At 47.5% G+C, this 23,042-nt stretch overlaps 1 protein-coding gene across 1 annotated transcript in view; it reads right to left on the reverse strand.

Moving 5' to 3' along the window:
* The window catches only part of TRDMT1 (tRNA aspartic acid methyltransferase 1), a 64,172-nt gene that overhangs the window by 5,018 nt on the left and 36,112 nt on the right, over positions 1-23,042 (reverse strand). The window contains exons 6-9 of the mRNA XM_040352465.1: positions 19,811-19,880; positions 15,285-15,368; positions 5,091-5,434; positions 2,872-2,929 (exon numbers count right to left, since the gene is read on the reverse strand). Of these exons, the coding sequence (XP_040208399.1) occupies positions 2,872-2,929; positions 5,091-5,434; positions 15,285-15,368; positions 19,811-19,880 (556 nt within the window). The remainder of the gene's footprint in view (positions 1-2,871; positions 2,930-5,090; positions 5,435-15,284; positions 15,369-19,810; positions 19,881-23,042) is intronic.

The raw sequence follows: 23,042 nt of genomic DNA on the forward strand, positions 1-23,042 counted from the left end.
TAAGAAAAAATAAATTTGAGGGCCCAGAAAGCCCATAAATTCGAGTAATAAAGCGCAGTCTATAAAGCGATATTTCAGCGGTCCTCAGATCTGGCTCGGTTTTACAATAACATAGTCTCTTTTCTGCTTTGACAAGCACCATTCAGATTATTATGTCAACGTTCTCCCAATAAATGTATCCCGGCCAACTAGTAGACACAGTGTTTGTGAAAAACACAGAGACATTTTCCTGCCCACTTGGCTGAACATTTAACTCATCCACTTAATGAGAGTGCCATTGTTTAGAAGCAATAAAGCGTACAGTGACACAGACAGGCCCCGGCTGCCAGCATGCTTGGTATATAAAGCTGTCACTAACCGATCAGTTATGATAGCCGGGACTTCAATAAGGATAATGATCTTTACCAACTAAACAAGCTCATCTACAGCAAAAGCCTTCTAGCGCCAAGGGCCACTCAATGCAGAGTGGAAAAATAATGGTTTTATATTTGCTCACAAAATTAAAGAGGCTGCAGCAGTAGTTACACTATAATTTGTTACAGATGATCAATTAAACTACAGGAAAAAAATCTACAGTTTTAGTGGCGGAGCCGTTCAGCTCGTAAACCATTTAAAACAACTTAAAAAATCATGAAAAAACTCACTTATTTTTAAAATGTATCAGTGTTCGTTAAAAAAAAATGATATTGTAGCTAAAAAGTATAAATTTAAAGTGTTTACTTAACCCAGGACCCTACATTCACTTTATTTGGTCTCCCACAGTACATATGCAGCACCCTCTAGTTATGCAGGCGCTAGAGTGAGGATTTTTTCTGATAGAGTAGGAAAATTTAGGCAGTAGTTTTCATTCTGGGCTGGGAGCGGCTCAGAGTAGCAGCTGGTGACTCACAGTCAGCATCACCAAGACCTCCCTCTTCTTTCCAGAATATTCTGTAAAGACAGGAGGAGAGGGGAGGTGGAGCTGCCTGGGGTATTCTAAGGAGCCTTGACCAATCCAAAACTTGGATTGGCAGGGGGCAGGCCTCCTTAAAGTGGAGGTTCACCGCTAAATTGCTATTTTTACCCTTAGATGGATGCTCATTTAGTCTAGGGGAATCGGCTAGTTGTTTTAAAATCGAAGCTGTACTTACCTTTTTAGAGAGCGATCTTCTCCGCCACTTCCGGGTATGGGCTGCGGGACTGGGCGTTCCTTCTTGATTGACAGTCTTCCGACAGGCTTCCGATGGTCGCATCCATCGCGTCACGATTTTCCGAAAGTAGCCGAACGTCGGTGCGCAGGCGCAGTATAGAGCCGCACCGACGTTCGGCTTCTTTCGGCTACTCGTGACGCGATGGATGCGACCGTCGGCAGCCTGTCGGAAGACTGTCAATCAAGAAGGAACGCCCAGTCCCGAAGACCCATACCCGGAAGTGGCGGAGAAGATCGCTCTCTACAACGGTAAGTACTGCTCGGATTTTAAAACAACCAGCCCATTCCCCTAGACTAAATGAGCATCCATCTAAGGGTAAAAAAACATTTATGGGAGAACTCCCGCTTTAAATATCCAGGGTCAGCCCAGCTGGGGAGGAGTTGTCGGGTGGAAGATCTGGAGTGAGAAAGAGTGTGGAGGCTGTAGTGGCCCACGGGGAGGTTCCCACTCTGGGGGGGGGGGGGAGGGTGACCTTGGTTCAGGGCTCAGGTGCATCCAGGAGGAGAGACAAGATCCTGGAGGAGAGGCACATGAGAGAGCAAGGAGAGGTCAGCGGGAGAGAGCACTTCTAAGAGACTCCAGGGAGGACAACTGGTCGAAGATTGGAGGGCTGGTGAGGCATGCCTGAGAGAACTGGGCGATGCAGTTTGAGATGGGTGCAGAACCAGATGAAAGGATTGTGGGAAGGGCAGTGGAAAGAGGTCATTGCAGTCAGACTGGCTGGCAAGGCCTGAAGAGAGCTATCTGGGATTGGTAGCTGAATAGAGCTGAACTATTTCTACACCACAGGGGCCCAAGCCCCCTACCCGCAAAAGGCAATACACTGAGGCCTGGCTGAGTTAGTGTCAGGCCTAACCCTGCGGTGCTAGCTAGCTAGAAACTTGTGGCCAGCTTATGGACATGGAACTATTTAACACACTCTCAACAAGAATGAGCACTCACTGACATCCGTTGCTACAGGCAGTGTGGAAAAAATCATCCTGAAAATTGACAGCAGTTTCACTTCCCACAGCTCAACTTAACCTGTTCCCCATCCCAGCAGTGACCCAGCTTACTGCTGTTATCACAGAGCAGGAGAAATGTAGCCGTTTACTATTCCAACCTGTTTCTCTTGTGAATTTTGGGAATGAATTGCTCCACTGCTTCTGCAGCTATAGAGGTCACTGAGGAAATGTTTAAAAGCTCATTTCGAACTTGTTAGGAAATGTGTAAATAAAGAACTGTCTATAGCCTTGCCACAAGTTCACATTAAAGTGAACCAAAACACCCTATTGTTTTGGAAACGTGCTGCAAACACGTCGCACTTACAGTGCCATTAATTGTTGGCACCCCAAGTGGGGGGCAGCAGACACGCTTTTCGCCACATGGCAAACACACTACAAACGTTCTAAAATGCGGGTGAAAAAATGTGCCACAAAAAAGGTTCTGGATCTTCTTTGGGCGGTTTGCCATGCGTAGGGCAGCTTATTCAAGTATATGGGCTGCCACAGGTGTGAAGGGCAGAAACACTCAAAAAATACCCAAAGAAATACACGAGCGGGAATGTGAATTCCCACTGCGCTCAGGTGTGAATAGGGCCCTAAACTCCTGATACAGCTTGCAAGGTTTACATGCAATGCACCAAATCAGAGTGTCTCTTTTAACAATTACACAGTCTCCAGCAATAGGTGTAAAAGCTTACCTCGACCTCTGTTGCCATCTGTAAGACAGAACCCGTTCCTTCTACATAATGCCCATATCTAAAAAAAAAATAAAAAAAGGTTTAAAAGTTGAAATGATCCATTTTGTCCTTTATGCAACCATAATAAAATGTTGATAAAACAATGCATTTAGCAATAGCCAATTAAGAACAGAGATTATACTATATTTAATGAAAATGAGCAACACTATGGAAGATGGATACAGGACTGGACAACTGCAGGCCAGCACCAATAAGCACTAACTAAACAATTACATATGCAATAAACGCAAACTATACTTTCCAGCCTTGTACGCACGATCGGACTTCCATCGGACAAATCTGTGGATTTTTGTCTGAAGGGGGCGTTGTCCGTGAACTTGGTATGCATACACGGCAGAACGTAGTGACCTAATAGACGTACTACGTGTTTTTTCTGCTCTTTAGCACCACCCTTTGGGCAACTTCTGCTAATGTTGTCTTATGGTTAGGATTGCTTCCGAGCATGCATGTTTGTACTTTGGATGTTAGTCCGGCGGATTTGTGTACACACGATCGGACGATCTGACGCAACACATTTGTTGTTGGACAATTTGAGGGCAAATTACGACAACAATTGTCCGATGAAGCATACAGACGGTCGGATTGTCCGACAAAACACGTCCGTCTGACAATTTTTGTCGGAATATCCGATCGTGTGTACGGGCCTTTAGAATTACTGAGTTGGAACTACAAAAGTTACTCTTTATCAAAATATACAGTGGGGGAGATTTACTAAAACTGGAGAGTGCAAAATCTGGTGCAGCTCTGCATAGAAACCAATCAGCTTCCAGGTTTCAGGCTGGGTTCACACTTGTCTGACAAACGCTCCGACATTGGGAGCTCATGTCGCATGACGTGTGAAAATCAATGTTTCCCAATGAGACCTATGGGCCTAATCCTCAAAAACCCGGCGCAACGTAACTTTTTCCATTTAAGTTACACAGCCGCAAAATCTCTAACTAAGTGCCCGATCCACAAAGCACTTACCTAGAAATTTTGAGCGGTGTAACTTAAATCCGGCCGGCGCAAGGCGTTCCTCTTCAAATGGGGGCGATTCCCATTTAAATTAGGCGCGCTCCCGCGCCGGCCGTACTGCGCATGCTCGTGACGTAATTTTCCCGACGTGCATAGCGCGAAATTACGTTACGCCGAGCTTTGTGGATCGCGACGGGTCAATAAAGTTGCGTCGGAAAAAAAAAAAGATACGGCGAAAAAAAAAAAAATTTAAAACAAAAAAAAAAAACGCGTCGCTGGACAGAAGGGTCTGCTTTTACAAGGTGTAAACAGTTTACACTTTGTAAAAGCAGCCCTAATTTTACACATGCAACTTAATACTTACGGAGAAAAAACGAAGCTGAAAAGCTTCGTGGATCTCCGTAAGTGCTAATTTGCATACCCGAGGCGGCATTTCGACGCAAAATGCCCCCAGCGGCAGATGCGGTACTGCATCCTAAGATCCGACAGTGTAAGTCCCTTACACATGTCGGATCTTCTGTCCATCTCTTGGAAACTGATTCTGTGGATCAGTTCCAAAGATAGAAACAGGGATACGACGGCGTATCAGTAGATACGCCGTCGTATCTCTTTTGAGGATCTGGCCCTATGAGTCTTAACTGGTCCGACACAAGTCGGTCCGACTTTAAGAAGTTACACAGTGTGCAGGGACCGCCCAGTCATCTGCAGGCTCAGCGGGGTTCAACGGAGCGATATCCGCTGAACAAGCGGGTGTTAAAGGAACGGATCCTCACGGGATCCGTACGTGCGAAAGGGCCCTAAAGGTTTGAATGTTTTTTCTTTTAAAATAACAAACATGTTATATACCATCTCTGTGCAAGGGTTTTGGACAGAGCGGCCCAGATCCTCCTCCTCTGGGGTGCCCTGCTGGCATGCCTGGCTCCTCCCCTTCATCGGGTGCCCCCATGGAGAGCCGCTTTCCATGGGGTGATTTCTCAACAAAATAAAAACATGGAGACATGGAATTGGGGGGGTTTGGAGAGTTTGCTTTGAATATTAAAAATGAATTAAATCGTGTTTTTAGATTGTGGTGCTCAGATACAATGAAGATCTGCTTTAACATTAACCATTTTCAATAGTGTTTGTTTTTATATTGTGAGCAGTCCAGCTATAAATGCCATTCGGGATGAAATTACCCTTTACATGCTGCTCTGTTGCACACTCACCCTTTTGTGAAGCAAGTTGACCTTCGACACGTGGGTCTAACGATATCCAGGATTAAAGCGTATCTCAGTAATGACTTTGGAGGCAGAAGGTATTGGCTGATCTCTTCAGTGTTCTCCTCCAAAAAGTCTTGTAGAGTCTCCATAGAGGAGTCATTGTCCTGACTCTGTTTTCTCTCCAGCTCCGCAGCCGTTTCCAGCTTGTATACGAGTCCTCCATCTGGAGACTGGGCGCTGCTTGCAGCTTTCTTCACATCGGTGTCTGTCGGCGAGTGCGCTTCCAAACCCAGATCACAGCCAGTTCTTGGTGACTCTGATTCATTTGTACTAGGAAAAGTTTCAAGAATCTAATATGGAAAAGTATATAATGTATTGGTATAAAGATGTACTCATTTGAGAATAAAATAAGTCTGTAGTAGTCATGATATACATGTGTTTGAATGAGTGGTGCTAATTATATGCTGAACCAAAAGCACCTGAATTGAGCTTGGTGGTCGCCCTGATCATGCTGGGATTAAAATGGTTGTAAACCCTTAAATATACCAACTGAAGTGACCAGCCTCAGGTGATACACAGGGATGAAACTATTCCTCCTATAAAAACTGTACCTGTTTATCTGCAGCCATCTTTCCTCTACAGCAGTGGTTCTCAACCTGGGGGTCGGGACCCCCTCGGGGGTCGAATGATGATTTGCCAGGGGTCACCGAATCCTGGGCTGTCCCTGGAGCCTGCATCGCTCTCCCCAGTAGGGCTGTCCCTGAAGCCCGCATGGCTCTCCCCAGTAGGGCTGTCCCTGGAGCCCGCATGGCTCTCCCCAGTAGGGCTGTCCCTTGAGCCCGCATGGCTCTCCTCAGTAGGGCTGTCCCTGGAGCCCGCATCGCTCTCCCCAGTAGGGCTGTCCCTGGAGCCCGCATGGCTCTCCCCAGTAGGGCTGTCCCTGGAGCCCGCATGGCTCTCCCCAGTAGGGCTGTCCCTTGAGCCCGCATGGCTCTCCCCAGTAGGGCTGTCCCTGGAGCCCGCATCGCTCTCCCCAGTAGGGCTGTCCCTGGAGCCCGCATGGCTCTCCCCAGTAGGGCTGTCCCTGGAGCCCGCATGGCTCTCCCCAGTAGGGCTGTCCCTGGAGCCCACGGCTGTCCACTCAGCTTCGTCACAGTCGTCCATTCAGTTCACGTATGGCTGGGGAGCAGAGACTAGAGGTCAGCTGTCTGGTGAGGAATGTGAAGTGGGAGGGGCTAGAGGAGACCCTATCTCTTGATTTCGGTATAGGTGTCACTGCTGCGAGACACCACAAAGTCAGAGATGCAGTGAGTAACACTACCTGTGATTAGAGTTGCCATTAAAATCCCCACTACTGTTATCAGATCAGCAGATGACCTTGATCAAGAGCTCCTAAGTTTTTAAATAGTTTTACTGTTAGGGGTCCCCACAACTTGGGAAATCTTATCAAGGGGTCACGGCACTAGAAAGGTTGAGAACCACTGCTCTACAGTCTCCTAAAGCACACATTTTACACATAATTTCTGACCTCCAGAAGGCAGGGGGCAGTGATCCGATGTCATCCACTGCACAGAGAAGAGAGCTGAATGGAGGGAATGGACACATCCCCTCTACATAATTTTATAGGGAAACATGCACAGCTGAGGTTGACAATCACCTGCTGTGTGCTGCAACGGTGGTCTGAGCGATCTCCAGGGCTTGTTTGAGTCACTCATTCAGATAGCAGAGGAATGACAGAGCAGGCAGAAATCAAATTTAGTGCTTTGGATAGAGGCAAGTACACACTATAGAAGAATATGCTTTGTTTATTTTTCATTTTTACAACTTTAGTAAAGGTATCCACAACTCCAGAAATAAAGATGGTGTGTTCATTTGGTCCACAATTTTTACCCAAGAAGTTCCCTTTAAAACCCTGATAGTTTTACTTCCTCTTTTTTCCCCCTGCAAAGTAAAAGCATAATGGGCTAGTATGCATTGCATACTAGCCTATTATGTTGCACTTACCTGCTAACAAAGCCTGCGATGTCGGCCATGTCCCTGCTGGTGCGCGCATATATCTTCACCCCTCTTCCTTCCGGGGCGGTGGACTCCGTTGTTTCATCTGTTTAGGTGACCTGTCAGGTTTTGTAATAGAAGTGACGTTTCATCGCCACCATCTTGGTACACCCCACACTCCTCTATAGTAAGGATACAGTGAGAAGGCTACAAGCGGACATCTTGTTACACCCACCGGAGTTTTGCATTTCACACTTATTTTTAACAGTAAACAGAGCTTATATAGTGAAAATCAGTATTTTTAAATCCATCGGACGATTTGGATGTTGAATCTTAAAAGCAGCGACAAGACTGCTGATCTCACAGGTTTGCTAATCTGACAGAACACCGCTGCTTTTAAAATGCAACTTTAAAACAGTCAGACGGATTTGAAAATACAAAATTTCAGCGTATAAGTTGCGTTTACTGTTAAAAATAAGTGTGAAATGCAAGACTGCGGTGGGTGTAACAAGGTGTCCGCTTACTGCCTTCTCACTGTATCCTTACTGTGGACGAGTGAGGGTGTGGCAAGATGGCGGCGATGGAACGCCACTTTCGTGACAAAATCTGACGGGTCGCTGAATCTGATGAAACACCGGCTCTGTGACTGGCCGTAGTTGCGTGACGTCACTCCCGTGCATGCGCAGGACCCGCCGGCACGAGTCCCTTAGAAACAGCACAATCAGGCCCTTTTTTCAGTGCGCATGTGCCAATGCCATTGGCGCAAGCGTATATGGTACATATCTCCTAAACCAGGGGTGGGCAATTATTTTTTCGATGGGGCCACATGAGAAACTAAAAATATTTTGGAGGGCCGGGCCAAAAGGCTAAACTCAATACTGCATAAAATCATTTTTATTTCTTTATAAAAAGCAGTAAATATCATTGTTGGAAAACTCGTACGAGTACGTGTTATAGACATGGCACAGGAGTGGGACAGAGGCTGGGGACATGACACAGGAGGGGGACAGAGGCTGGGGACATGGCACAGGAGGGGGACAGAGGCTGGGGACATGGCACAGGAGGGGGACAGAGGCTGGGGACATGGCACAGGAGGGGGACAGAGGCTGGGGACATGGCACAGGAGGGGGACAGAGGCTGGGGACATGGCACAGGAGGGGGACAGAGGCTGGGGACATGGCACAGGAGGGGGACAGAGGCTGGGGACATGGCACAGGAGGGGGACAGAGGCTGGGGACATGACACAGGAGGGGGACAGAGGCTGGGGACATGACACAGGAGGGGGACAGAGGCTGGGGACATGGCACAGGAGGGGGACAGAGGCTGGGGACATGGCACAGGAGGGGGACAGAGGCTGGGGACATGACACAGGAGGGGGACAGAGGCTGGGGACATGACACAGGAGGGGGACAGAGGCTGGGGACATGGCACAGGAGGGGGACAGAGGCTGGGGACATGACACAAGAGGGGGACAGAGGCTGGGGACATGACACAGGAGGGGGACAGAGGCTGGGGACATGAAACAGGAGGGGGACAGAGGCTGGGGACATGACACAGGAGGGGGACAGAGGCTGGGGACATGACACAGGAGGGGGACAGAGGCTGGGGGACAGAGGCTGGGGACATGACACAGGAGGGGGACAGAGGCTGGGGACATGGCACAGGAGGGGGACAGAGGCTGGGGACATGACACAGGAGGGGGACAGAGGCTGGGGACATGACACAGGAGGGGAACAGAGGCTGGGGACATGACACAGGAGGGGGACAGAGGCTGGGGACATGGCACAGGAGGGGGACAGAGGCTGGGGACATGACACAGGAGGGGGACAGAGGCTGGGGACATGGCACAGGAGGGGGACAGAGGCTGGGGACATGACACAGGAGGGGGACAGAGGCTGGGGACATGACACAGGAGGGGGACAGAGGCTGGGGACATGACACAGGAGGGGGACAGAGGCTGGGGACATGGCACAGGAGGGGGACAGAGGCTGGGGACATGACACAGGAGGGGGACAGAGGCTGGGGACATGGCACAGGAGGGGGACAGAGGCTGGGGACATGACACAGGAGGGGGACAGAGGCTGGGGACATGACACAGGAGGGGGACAGAGGCTGGGGACATGACACAGGAGGGGGACAGAGGCTGGGGACATGACACAAGAGGGGGACAGAGGCTGGGGACATGACACAGGAGGGGGACAGAGGCTGGGGACATGACACAGGAGGGGGGCAGAGGCTGGGGACATGACACAGGAGGGGGACAGAGGCTGGGGACATGACACAGGAGGGGGGCAGAGGCTGGGGACATGACACAGGAGGGGGACAGAGGCTGGGGACATGACACAGGAGGGGGACAGATGCTGGGGACATGACACAGGAGGGGGACAGAGGCTGGGGACATGACACAGGAGGGGGACAGAGGCTGGGGACAGGCAGCCACTGTTTAATCAATAACAATTGATTAAACAGTGGCTGCATGTGATGGCACAGTGGTTGCGTTTGATGGGCACAGTGGCGACAATTGATGGCACAGTGGCTGCGTGTGATGGGCACAGTGGCAACAATTGATGGCACAGTGACTGCGTGTGTTGGCACAGTGGCTGCGTGTGTTGGCACAGTGGCTGCATGTGATGGCACAGTGGCTGCATGTGATGGCACAGTGGCTGCGTGTGATTGGCACAGTGGCTGCGTTTGATGGGCAGAGTGGCTGCGTGTTATTGGCACAGTGGCTGCGTGTGATGGGCACAGTGGCTGCATGTGATGGGCACAGTGGCTGCATGTGATTGGCACAGTGGCTGCGTGTGATTGGCACAGTGGCTGCGTGTGATTGGCACAGTGGCTGTGTTTGATGGGAACAGTGGCTGCGTGTGATTGGCACAGTGGCTGCGTGTGATTGGCACAGTGGCTGCGTGTGATTGGCACAGTGGCTGCGTGTGATGGGAACAGTGGCTGCGTGTGATTGGCACAGTGGCTGCGTGTGATTGGCACAGTGGCTGCGTTTGATGGGCACAGTGGCTGCGTGTGATTGGCACAGTGGCTGCGTGTGATGGGCAGAGTGGCTGCGTTTGATTGGCACAGTGGCTGCGTGTGATTGGCACAGTGGCTGTGTTTGGGAACAGTGGCTGCGTGTGATTGGCACAGTGGCTGCGTGTGATTGGCACAGTGGCTGTGTTTGGGAACAGTGGCTGCGTGTGATTGGCACAGTGGCGACAATTTATGGTGGCACAGTGGCTGCGTGTGTTGGCACAAGTGGCTGCGTGTGTTGGCACAAGTGGCTGCGTGTGTTGGCACAAGTGGCTGCGTGTGTTGGCACAAGTGGCTGCGTGTGACCCCTCCCGGCCCTGCCTACTGTTATCACCGCGGCGGGGAAAATTAGACAGCGTTCGTTTGAACAGCTGTTTTCCCCGCTGCGCATAGACACTCCCCCTTGGACGGATCTGTCCAATCGCGAGCAAGGGGGAGTGTCTATGTGACTCCCCCTTGCTCGCGATTGGACAGATCCGTCCAAGGGGGAGTGTCTATGCTATAGACACTCCCCCTTGGACGGATCTGTCCAATCGCGAGCAAGGGGAAGTGTCTATCTGACTCCCCCTTGCTCGTGATTGGACAGATCCGTCCAAGGGGGAGTGTCTATGCGCGGCGGGGAAAACAGCTGTTCAAACGAACGCTGTCTAATGTTCCCCGCCGCGGTGATTAACGTGGCAGCGGCGGCGGCGGTTTCGGCGGCGGGGGTGGGCCGGATTAAAAGGTCCGCCGGGCCGTATACGGCCCGCGGGCCGTAGTTTGCCCAGGTCTGTCCTAAACTGTACAGGTCTAGGAGATATTTCCAGTACCTACAGGTAAGCCTTCAGGGTCAGGGAGACACGGAGCGTGCGCAGGCGCAGTCTCAATAAGTCCACACTTAGTGGCGGGTGGGGTATAAAGGGAATGCAGCTATGCCGTGTAGCCAATCCCATTGAAGAAATCAGTTTGCTGAAACATGTCTGGGCTGAGCTACACGGCAATCAACTGTGGTGTTAAGTAGTGGTGCAACGGGTCATCACTGATCCGTGATCCGAACGGGTCACCCTGTTCGGATCGGCACACCACGTGATCCGCGGAGCGCTCCGCAGCCTCGGCCATAGGAAAGTCCCCGGCTTCGGACTAGCTCCGGAGCGGCGGCCATCTTGGTACACCTGGCGGCGGCTGTCTCGTCAGGAAGTGACGTTTCGTCGCCGCCATCTTGCTCCACCCCACACTCCTGCACAGTAATGATAGTGAGAAGGGCCAAGCGGACATCTTGTTACACCCAACAGAGTTTTAGATTTCACAGTTATTTTCAACACAAAACGGAGCTTATGTGCTTAAATACAGTGTTTGGAAATCCAACGGACCGTTTACATGTTACATTTTAAAAGCAGCAGCAAACCTTACATGCTTGCTAATGTGACAGAACACCTCTGTTTTTTAACTTTTAGTTAAATGTGAAAATCTGAGCTGTTTTTTCACATTAGCAACCATGTAAGGTCAGCAGGTTTGCTGCGGCTTTAAGATTTAACATGTAAACAGTCCGTCGGATTTACATATACTGTATTTAAGCACATAAGCTCCGTTTTTTTGCTGATCCGAAAAATGATCCGATCCGTGACCTTGATCCGAGGATCGATCCGATCCGTGAGTTTTTAATCCGTTGCACCCCTAGGCCTAGATTCACGTAGGGCGGCTTTACGTTGTGCGGGCGTAGCGTATCTTATTTACGATACGCCGCCGCTACTTAGAGAGGCAAGTGCTGTATTCACAAAGCACTTGCGTCCTAAGTTACGGCGGCATAGCGTAAATCGGCTGGCGTAAGCGAACGTAATTCAAAGTAGGCAGGTCGTGGGCGTGTTGTATTTAAATTAAGCGTTGCCCCATGTAGATGTATGGCCGAACGAACGGCGCATGCTCAGTATCACGTCGTACTTACGCCCAAAGATACGCCGGCTCAATGCCTGTGACGTGAACGTAACCTACGCACAGCCCCATTTACGTACGACTTACGTAAACGACGTAAAAAGATACGCTTGTTCCGACGTCCATACCTTGCATGGGCTGCGCCACCTAGAGACCTGCTTTATCTTTACGCCGGCGTATGTCTTACGTAAACGGCGTAACTAATTGTAAGTCTTTGAGAATCTGGGCCCTAGTGTTTAGCGTCTGAATTTACCGATCACCGTGTGTGAAATCGTTCTAGGAGCAGAGAGACAAGCAAGCGAGGGTGAGATCAGTAGGTTCAGCTCCGGGGTTTGCCGTGACCGCTATATATCGCATGCACCGCTGCTAGTCTCTTACTTCTGAAAAAGGATTTTGTTTGAAGTGCCTTGTTTTTCTTGGAAGGATGTGAGTGCAATATTTGGAGATTTTATGTGTGCCCTTTTGATAAATGGTTTTACAGTACTTCACTATTGCAAGCACTTATTTATTTTTACATGTGGAGAACACTGGGTTACTGAACACTGTTGGAATTGCCTAGGAGACCTTGGGAGGTTTTCACTAAGCTTTAATGCCGAGCATGAGAATGCAAGGCACATTCTTGTGGTGAGTGCAAATCCTTAAGGGGGCGGAGTCACAGAAAAGTGGTGTGGTGGAAGAATTATATCAAGTTGTTTTGAGAAGATGGCATGTTTTTTTAAGTTTGAAACACTTGGAAAAACACTACAGTTTATGGACTTGATTTTTTTGATTCTTTCCACACTTTAGGTGTGGGTTTTGGATGACCACTTATGAACACTTGTTTAGAGATAATAAATAATTTGCAGTATATATTTTCAACATTTTCTTGTTATTGTTTAATAATTTTTTGACACTTTTTCACGTGGTGATTTAGTTTATATTATTTACATGTTTTAGATATGTTTATATGATTTATGAATACAGCGCTACAAATTTTTCATATACACCATGTTACCAAAAGTATTGGGACACCTGCACGCAGATTTATAATGGCATCCCTGTCTTAGTCTGTAGGGTTCAATATTGAGTTGGCCCACCCATTGCGGCTATAACAGCTTAAACTCCTCTGGGAAGGCTGTCCACAAGGTTTAGGAGTGTGTCTATGGGAATGTTAGACCATTCTTCCAGAAGCGCATTTGTGAGGTCAGGTACTGATGTGGATGAGAAGGCCTGGCTCCCAGTCTCTACTCTAATTCATCCCAAAGGTGTTCTATCAGGTTGAGGTCAGGACTCTGTGCAGGTCAGTCATATTCCCCCACCCCAAACTCACTCATCCATGTCTTTATGGATCTTGCTTTGTGCACTTGTCCAAATCATTTGGTGGAGAGGGGATTATGGTGTGGGGTTGTTTTTTAGGGGTTGGGCTTGGCCCCTTAGTTTCAGTGAAGGGAACTTTTAGGGTGTTAGCATACCAAGACAATTTGGACAATTTCATGCTCCCAACTTTGTGGGAACAGTTATGGAATGACCCCTTCCTGTTCCAACATGACTGGTCCATAAAGACATGGATGAGCGAGTTTGGGGTGGAGGAACTTGACTGGCCTGAACAGAGTCCTGATCTCAACCCGACCTGTAGAACAGATGTCAGTCTTTCAGATCACCAGGTTTCTCAAAAACTCAAGTGCCCTGAAATGTAAAATTTCCCAGCTTCCTTGGTTAAGAATCTGACCCTACCACCACCCATGCCTCACTACTGGCCAGTGAAGCTGTCCAACTCATATACTGCCCAACTACAAATCTAAGGATCTAGACTTCCAGAAGACAGAATCCAGGGAACTTGAGGAACGAACTTGGAAAATTGACCTGATGTGCAGGCATCCAGAGGTGGAGGTTCTGGGAATCTTTTTCATTATAAGTTTGCTTTAACAGGAAGAAGGGATTCTACAACTACTTTTTTAAGTGCATTTTAATTACCTGCTTCTAATGCTGATTACAGTGTGAAAGCCATTCAATGTTTTCAGTGTAGCTTAAAACAATTACAGCAGAGTGGAACTGCTTTTCAGATGGCCTAATCAAAATGTATGCAATGTTACAATGTACTCAGGTAATGGCTGCATTCAGAGACAAAGTCAGATATAATTACTTCAATAGAAAGCAGATTAACAGTACGCCTCGTACATTCACAGACCACCCACCAAAGCATGGACAAAACCTACCATAAGTAATTACACCAAGTACTAACCAATTAAAAATCCAGTCTTTCAGCAATGTACTTGTATAATTAAACACCAAAATCAAGCAGCTACTTCCTCCACACATAAACCCACACAGCATTTTATGGATAGGGAGATCTATGACTATGCTGTTGTGCTGGTTAAGTGCATAAAGGGTTACAAAAAACACAAACCAATACAATGATAAACAATCTTCCATACAGTACAAAGCAGATAAACTGATATTTTAAATGGTTGTAAACCTCAGACAGGAAATATGAACAAAGCATATCCCTCTATAGCAAGGGTGTCAAACTCAATTTCATTGTGGGCCGCGTCGGCATTATGATGCCCTCAAAAGGGCCGGTTGTATCAGTAAGATTAGATGTCCAGAGCATCCCCTCCCCTTTACATTAGATTTCAAGAGCCACCCCACCATCAAAAGTTGAGTCCCCCACTCTCCCTTACATCACAGTGCATCCCCCTTTCCTTATGCTGCTGCTGGGAAGAAGCTGGATGCATTGCTTGAAAGCAGAAAGTACACGGTCTGGAGGAGGACCAGAGGAGGGCTGGAGCTCTCCTGCAGCTGCAGGAGAGGTGCCAAGGCCACATGAAATGGCCTGGAGGGCCAGATTTGGCCACCGGCCTTGTGTTTGACACCTGTGCTCTATAGTGTGTACTTGTCTCAGTTAAAAGCACTAAGTGTCATTTCTGTCTGCTGCTTCATTCCTCATTTCTGACAAGTTTTCCTGACACCATGAGAAAAAAGACTAGCATGCAACAAAAAACGGACGAACAGTCGTCCGAAAATCTGATCGTGTGTACGAGGCTTTAGACTGCTGATCTAATCACCAGTAGATATGGACCAGTCTGCAAGTTGGACAATCTATGAATTCCTTCATATTATGACCATAGGACATGCTGACCAGTCAGGAAAAGTTGAACTTGCTGCGAGTAATTTTTTCCCCCCACCTTTTGTAGTTCTTTAAAAAAGTATGACATATTATTCTTTCAGCACTGCAACTTTAAATCATGTGTTGGTTCATTTTCTACTATAAAGGATAAAATGCTGGAAGCTTACTTTATTGGTGGTCTGGAAAGCAAATGGCTCTGACTGAAGCTTAGCAATCAGAAAGTACCGCAGCCTTGAATTTGGAATGCCGAGCTAGTAAAAAAAGAAACACAAAAGCAAAAGATTTAATGAAGGCCTAGCATGAAATTTTGGCAGCCATATCACAAGAGCGTAGCAAAACAACCACAATGGCGATAATACATAAAAACTAAAGGGCAAAGTAACGGGTTTCCAATAGCAACCAGTAACATACCAACCAAATTTCATTTCTTTCAGATAAAGTACAACCGGAGCAAAGGGCTACATAACTCTTTTCCTCCAGACTTTACAAATCAGGCTGGATGGATTCATTTTCCATCTGTGTTATTTTCTTGTACTCATTTTCTGTTTTAATTATCAAACACTATTGAAGCCAATGCAATTAAAAATTGCACTTACATTTATATTATAAGGTGTATTCAATAAAGGATTGTAAAGGGTGTATTGTAAATTGTAAATGTGCATTTACCCCAGACACTCACAGATGCACTAGGCCCTATTCACATATGAGCTCAGTGGCCCAGATTCACGTAGGAGATACGCCGTTGTATCTCTGAGTGTGAGGCGTCGTATCCTGGCGCCTGATTCAAAGAATCAGATACGCCAGAATTTGTATAAGATACGACCAGCGTAAGTCTCCTATGCCGTCGTATCTTAACTGCATATTTACGCTGGCCGCTAGGGGCGTGTACGCTGATTTACGCCTAGAATATGTAAATCAGCTAAATACGCCTATTCACGAACGTACGCCCGGCCGTCGCAGTACAGATACGCCGTTTACATAAGGCTTTTTCCGGCGTAAAGTTACCCCTGCTCTATGAGGCGTAGATGAGGCGTACCAATGTTAAGTATGGACGTCGGGCCAGCGTTAAATTTTCCGTTGATTACGTCGTTTGCGTAAGTCGTTCGCGAATAGGGCTGTGCGTAATTTACGTTCACGTCGAAAGCATTGGCTTTTTGCGGGTTAATTTGGAGCATGCGCACTGGGATACTTTCACGGACGACGCATGCGCCGTTCGGAAAAAGCGTCATTTACGTGGGGGTCACAATACATTTACATAATACATGTTCCACATTTGAATTAGGCGGGCTTACGCCGGCCTATTTACGCTACGCCGCTGCAACTTTGCTTTGTGAATACTGCACTTGCCTGTCAAAGTTGCGGAGGCGTAACGTAAATAGGATACGTTACGCGCGCTCACAAATACGCCCTCCTACGTGAATCTGGGCCAGTGTCTTTGTTGTATTTTGGAAATTTTTTGTGTTTATATATTTAGATTTTTTTGCATGTGTTTCAGCCTTTTTACATTTTTTATCATTGGTAAGCGAGTTACTGGGCAAGATAACGCAAGAAAAATGCATGGTACTGTGATGGTGGGACTCTGTGCTATGTGAAAGATTGCTGGTTTACACCATTTTTTGGAGAGAAAGACACATTAATTACACAGCTGTGTCTTGGGCTTTTTAGTTCTGACCTGACATGGCTCAGAGCCACACCCAACAGACAGGAAGTCTGTTCCTGGGAATCAGGTGGATTCCCAATCCCTCTTAGATTGCATGGGTGCAGCTAGAGCATGCATGTCTGCAGGAGGCAGATGTCGTTTGATGATTGAGCAGCAAGACGCTTCAGGAGAAAGCTAGGTTTGAGCTTATCCCTAGGAAACTGTTTGTTCTGAGGAACAGAATTTAGGCCTAGGCTAAAGGCCTGAAACAGCCGGATGGCAAGTATGGAAGCCGGGAGGCTAAACTGTTGGTTATGCAAGATGCAAAAATACTATTGTATTTGTGAACTTTTGTGCTTTTAAATAAAAGTGGACTACCAGGCCTTAAAAACTCAGTTCTGGACTGGCGTACTCACTGGAAAACGCATCTATCGCTGGAGTCTGATCACCCCAATCTTACAGTACATTATTACAAGTTTTTCAGGCGCTCCCACTGAAGTCAATTAGGGCGAAAAAGCATGATTAAAAAGAAGTTCATATGCTTTTTCGGAGCAACGAGTCAAGCTTCCTGCGACACTATACTCAGGTGTGAACAGGCACTATTAAATAAAATGAAAATCCTAGTGTTGTGCATTGAAGCTTCAAAGTATTTTAAATCGCTCAAGGGTGAACAGCACTTTACCGAAAGATGAATTCCGATTGGCTGCTACAGGTGCTGCACTAAGCTTACTGCTCTTCTCCTTTAAAAACTAAAGAAGTGTTTCCAATTATAAGATGGTTACAATGTAAAAGAAAAAAAGAAAAAAACACATGTATGAAGTTAATAAATAAAAAACAAAAAAGGCTGCATGCATAGTACAAAAGGCCTAAATGAACATTAAAGTGGTTGTAAACCCTCAACATATACCCAGTGAAGTGACTGCCCTCAGGTGATACACAGAGATTAAACAAATCCTCCTACATAATTTGTACCTGTTTATCTGTAGTCTTCTCTTCTCTACAGCCATTTAAAGTGCTGAACTTTTAGACCCCATACACACGATAGAATTTATCCGCGAATACGGTCCAGCGGACCGTTTCCGCGGATAAATCCTCTCGAGGATTTTGGCGGATTTTCATGCGATGGAGTGTACACACCATCGCATTGAAATCCGCGCCGAAATCCTCTGGCGATGACGTGTCGCGCCGTCGCCGCGATTATGACGCGGCGACGTGCGCGACGCTGTCATATAAGGAATTCCACGCATGCGTCGAATCATTACGACGCATGCGGGGGATCCCTTCGGACGGATGGATCCGGTGAGTCTATACAGACCAGCGGATCCATCCGTTGGGATGGATTCCAGCAGATGGATTTGTTTGGCATGTCAGCAAATATTCGATCTGCTGGAATCCATCCCAGGGGATAAATATCCGCGGAAACAGATCCGCTGGAGTGTACACACCATAGGATCTATCCGCTGAAACCCATTCGCTGGGATTTTTCAGCGGATGGATTCTATCGTGTGTACGGGGCCTAAGGCTACTTTCACATTATAAAGGTTAGCAGTAAAGTGCCGTTTTAGCTGAGCTTTCCGGCTGCTAGTTTGGTACTTTTAACCCCCGCTAGGGGCCGAAGGAAGGGTTAAAAGCACCTGTGTTTCAGCGCTGCCTATTCATTTAAATGGGCAGGGCGTTCTAGGAGAGGTGTATACAGCGCTCCCGAACCACTCCAAAGATGCTGCTTGCAGGACTATTTTTCCTTTCCCAGAGCTCTGCAGAGTGATCATTGTCCTCACAGTCCCCATTGGGACTCGTTTACCCCAGATACAATCAAATGAGCTTTTGAATTCAATACAAACGTTGTGCAGTGCTTTCATGTGCATTTGAAAAAAGGACAGCACGCTGCATTTTTTCTCATATAAACATGGCTCAAACGCCTAAAAAACGCACTGCAAACACTTCATAAAGGTGCTGCAAGTGCACTGGAAATGCATGTAAAAGCACATGCAGCACTGCACACAGCCCTTAGAGAGATTTCCCCTTAGGCCCATTTCACACATGCGGATCCGTTTTCACGGACTCCGCTTGCTCAGCAGGGATTGATCCGCTGATCCCCGCTGAGCCGGCGGATGACAGGTCTGTCTCTGCTCACTGTGGAGAGACGGACCTGTCAGATCTCCGCTTTCCTCTATGGGGAGATCGGGTGAAAAAACGGACCACCTGTCTATTTTCATCCGATCTGATCCACCAGACGGATGGAAAATAGGGTTTCCATCAGTCTGGATTTAGCTGGGCAGAGCAAATCGGATTTGAGTGGACATGTCACCGGTTGTCAGCGGACGCTCCATAGAGGCACAAGGAGAGTCCGCCTGAAAAAAATGAACAGTCCGCATTTGTGAAAGAGCCCTTTGGCTTCATGTACACAGGAGCTTTGAAAATCTCTCTCTCCGCACTGCAAGGGCTAAATGCTCATTTACATCTAGAGGACTTACCCAATCCCCTTCAGGCTCCTCAGCACTGCAAGACTGGTCCCCACAGCCTCTTCTCCCCTATTGCTCTGGCGGTTGGATGTCCGTGATGTGATCAAGACTGATGTGGTACCCATAGCCCTGCACTGGACATGAGGACAATGGAATAACCCACCACTGGGGGAGCAAAGGATCAGGTAAGTAAAACTGCTTCTTCAGTCCCCTAGACCTAAATGAGCATTTACCCTTTTAATGTGGGGTCAGTCCCACTGTAAAGGGGCATTTTAACTTTTCCAGGAACTAGGCTCTAAGTCTTCATGTTAATGTTTAAAACACATTTATAAAAAACTAAAATATAAATGAAGTGATGAAAGCTGGTGATTCTTCTCTTGGCCGGTTCTGTCCCATTAGGAAAATGTACCAGTTCCAAGTCAACATACTGTTTTTCTTTTGCCCAGAAATGGCCCATGGTCTTGGGTGTATGTATGGGGAAGAAAGGAAAAAGATGCAAATGGAAATGAGACAAGCACAAAGCGCCATATTATACCAACACACCAAAAAAGTGCAAGTAATAGTCTCTAAGTAGCATGAAGTCATTACTTACACATGTTGGGGAGAGAAGGAACTCCTGGAAATGATACCCGCAATTCTGCAAAGTTTTGATCAAGGTGCCTCTAGCAATGAAATAATATTATTAAAATGGGACTTTAGTCAGAAAATAAAGTGTTTGTAAAGTCAAGTTTTGTATCAGTGCATGCGCTCTGAAGGAACTGCATACCCATGGCGGTCCTTCAAAGCCGTGTTGTAAACAGCGACTCCAACGAGCATGCGCAGGAGTGATGTGATCGCTGATTTAGCCATTCATAATACCGAAGCCGGTGAACCTGGAAAGAAGACCAGGTAAAGATGGAAGTGCCTTCAGTGGTGACAGCACGCCACTGGAAGTATTCATTTTCAGGTAAGTCTGTCATAATGTGCTAGTATGTGATGCATGGTAGCACATTATGACTTAACTGGTTCCCGACCGACTCACGCAGACATACTGCAGCAGAATGGCTCCCCTGGGTGAAACCCCGTATGGGTACGTCTTTTTCGGCCACCAGAGGGCGCGTGCCCGCTACACGGCGGGGAACCCGATGCGCGTGGCACAATCGCTGCTGGCCACGCACCATCACATGCACGAGCACCAGCACGGGGATTTGCGTGTGTAAACACACAAATTTCTGTGCTGTCAGGGAAGAGGAAACATATCATTTGTTCCTACTAAGAAGGAAAAACGATATGTCTCCTCTCCTAGTCACCCCCCATCCCCACACAGTTAGAACACACTGAGGCCCCATACACACGAGAGGATCCATCCGCTGAAAAATCTCAGCGGATCGGTTTCAGCGGATAGATCCCCTGGTGTGTACGTTACAGCGGATATTTATCCGCGGATATTTCCGATTTCCAGCAGATAAACATTTGTAGACATGCTTACAAATCTATCCGCTGGAATCGGCACCAGCGGATCGATCCGGTGGTCTGTACAGACTCACCGGATCGATCCGTCCAAACCCATCCCTCGCATGCGTCGTAATGATTCGACGCATGCGTGGATATCCTTATATGACAGCGTCGCGCACGTCGCCGCGTCATCATCGCGGCGACGGCGCGACACCGCGATGGGAATTCGGCGCGGATTTCAATCCGATGGTGTGTACACTCCATCAGATTAAAATCCGCAAAGGATTTATCCGCGGATACGGTCCGCCGGACCGTATCCGCGGATCAATCCTATCGTGTGTACCAGGCCTGAGGGAACCCACAGTTAACCCTTTGATCGCTCCCTGTTAACCCCTTCCCTGACAGTGACATTTACACAGTGATCAGTGCATTTTTATAGCACTGATTGCTGAATAATTGTCAATGGTCCCAAGAAAGTGTCAAAAGTGTCCGATCTGTCTGTCACAATGTCGCAGTACCGCTAAAAATTGCAGAACACCACCATTACTAGTAAGAAGAAAAAAATGCCATAAATCTTTTTCATAGTTTGTAGATGCTATAACTTTTGCGCAAACCAATCAATGTACGCTTATTGCAATTTTTTTTTTACCAAAAATATGTAGAAGAATATATAATGGCCTAAACTGATGAAGATTTTTTTTTTTTTTTACATTTTTGGGGAAATTTATTATAGCAAAACGTAAAAGAAAATATAGATTTTTAATTGTCGCTCTTTTTTTGTGTATAGCACAAACAATAAAAAACGCAAAGCTGATCAAATACCAGCAAAAGAAAGCTCTATTTGTGGGGGGAAAAAAAGGTGCAGATTTAGTTTGGGTACAACATCGCATGACTGCGCAATTGTCAGTTAAAGTGACGCAGTGCCAAATTGTAAAAAGTGCTCCAGTCAGGAAGGGGGTAAAATCTAAAGGGGCTAAAGTGGTTAAACTGCCCAAGGGTCGATTTTTTTCTTTTTTTTCTTAATGCGGTTTAGCACCGCTTTAAGTGAAGGGAGGAGCAGAAGACACAGGCTAAGGGCCCTTTCACACGGGCGGACGAACGGACCGTTTTTTACAAGTCCGTTTACGGACTTGTAATGTATCCCTATGGGATTGTGGACGTTAGCGGATGATGCATCGGCTAACGTCCGTAACGATCCGCCTCCGCAAAGATCCGCTTTTTCAGACGGAAGAAAACCCTATTTTTCTTCCGTCTGGTGGAACGGATCGGATGAATACGGACACACGGTCCGTATTCATCCGATTCCCCATAGGGGAGAGCGGAGGAATGACATGGCGGTCTTTGCACAGTGTGCGGGGACTGCCCTGTCCACCGACAGCTCAGCGGGGATTTACGGATGATCCCCGCTGAGTCGACGGACACACACGGGGCGGATCAATACGGATCTGCTCCGTGTGAAAGGGCCCTAACAAAGACAGTAATTAAATACTCCCAGATAACGAGAGGGTTATAACATGCAAGGCAGAAGGGGCTGTGCTAGGGAACTTCAAATTTTCTAGCAAGTTCAGAGACAACCTGCAAGTAAACAAAAAAAAAGAAAAAAAATGTATGGTAAGTATACACACTGTACATAAGAATTTAACCACTTGCTGACGGCCGTACGACTTTGTACGGCCTCAGCGCGGCTCCCAATCTCTAACAGGCCGTCTTTTTACGGCCGCCCCTTTGCACGTTCCCCGCGCGCGCTCCCGAGCGCGCAGCGGGGAACTGCTGTGCTGGCCGTGTCCCTTGGACACAGCCAGTCACAGATCGCCGTGAACGGCCAATCGGAGCGGCCGTTTCCTAGGCGATCTGTGCGGCCAATGAGAGATGATCTCATATGTTTACATATGAGATCATCTCTCATTCCCGGCTCTCGCAGACAGCGGTGCTGTCAGGGGAGAGAGGAGACGGATCTGTGTCTCTTGTACATAGAGACACAGATCGGTCACCTCCCCCAGTCACCCCCCTTCCCCCACAGTTAGAACACTAATTAGGGTACACATTTAACCCCTTCCTCACCCCCTAGTGTTAACCCCTTCCCTGCCAGTCACATTTATACAGTAATTAGTGCATATTTATAGCACTGATCGCAGTATAAATGTGAATGGCGCCAAAAATGTGTCAAAGGTGTCCGATGTGTCCGCCATAACGTCGCAGTCGCAATAAAAATCGCAGATCGCCGCCTTTACTAGTAATAAAAATAATAATAAAAAAATAATCATTCTGTCCCTTATTTTGTAGGCGCTCTAACTTTTGCGCAAACCAGTCGCTTATTGCGATTTTTTTTTTTTTTTTTTTACTAAAAATATGTAGAATACGTATCGGCCTAGACTGAGGATAAAAAAAAA

This window comes from Rana temporaria, chromosome 5 (genome assembly GCF_905171775.1).
Source record: "Rana temporaria chromosome 5, aRanTem1.1, whole genome shotgun sequence".
In the NCBI taxonomy this organism is placed as follows: Eukaryota; Metazoa; Chordata; class Amphibia; order Anura; family Ranidae; genus Rana; species Rana temporaria.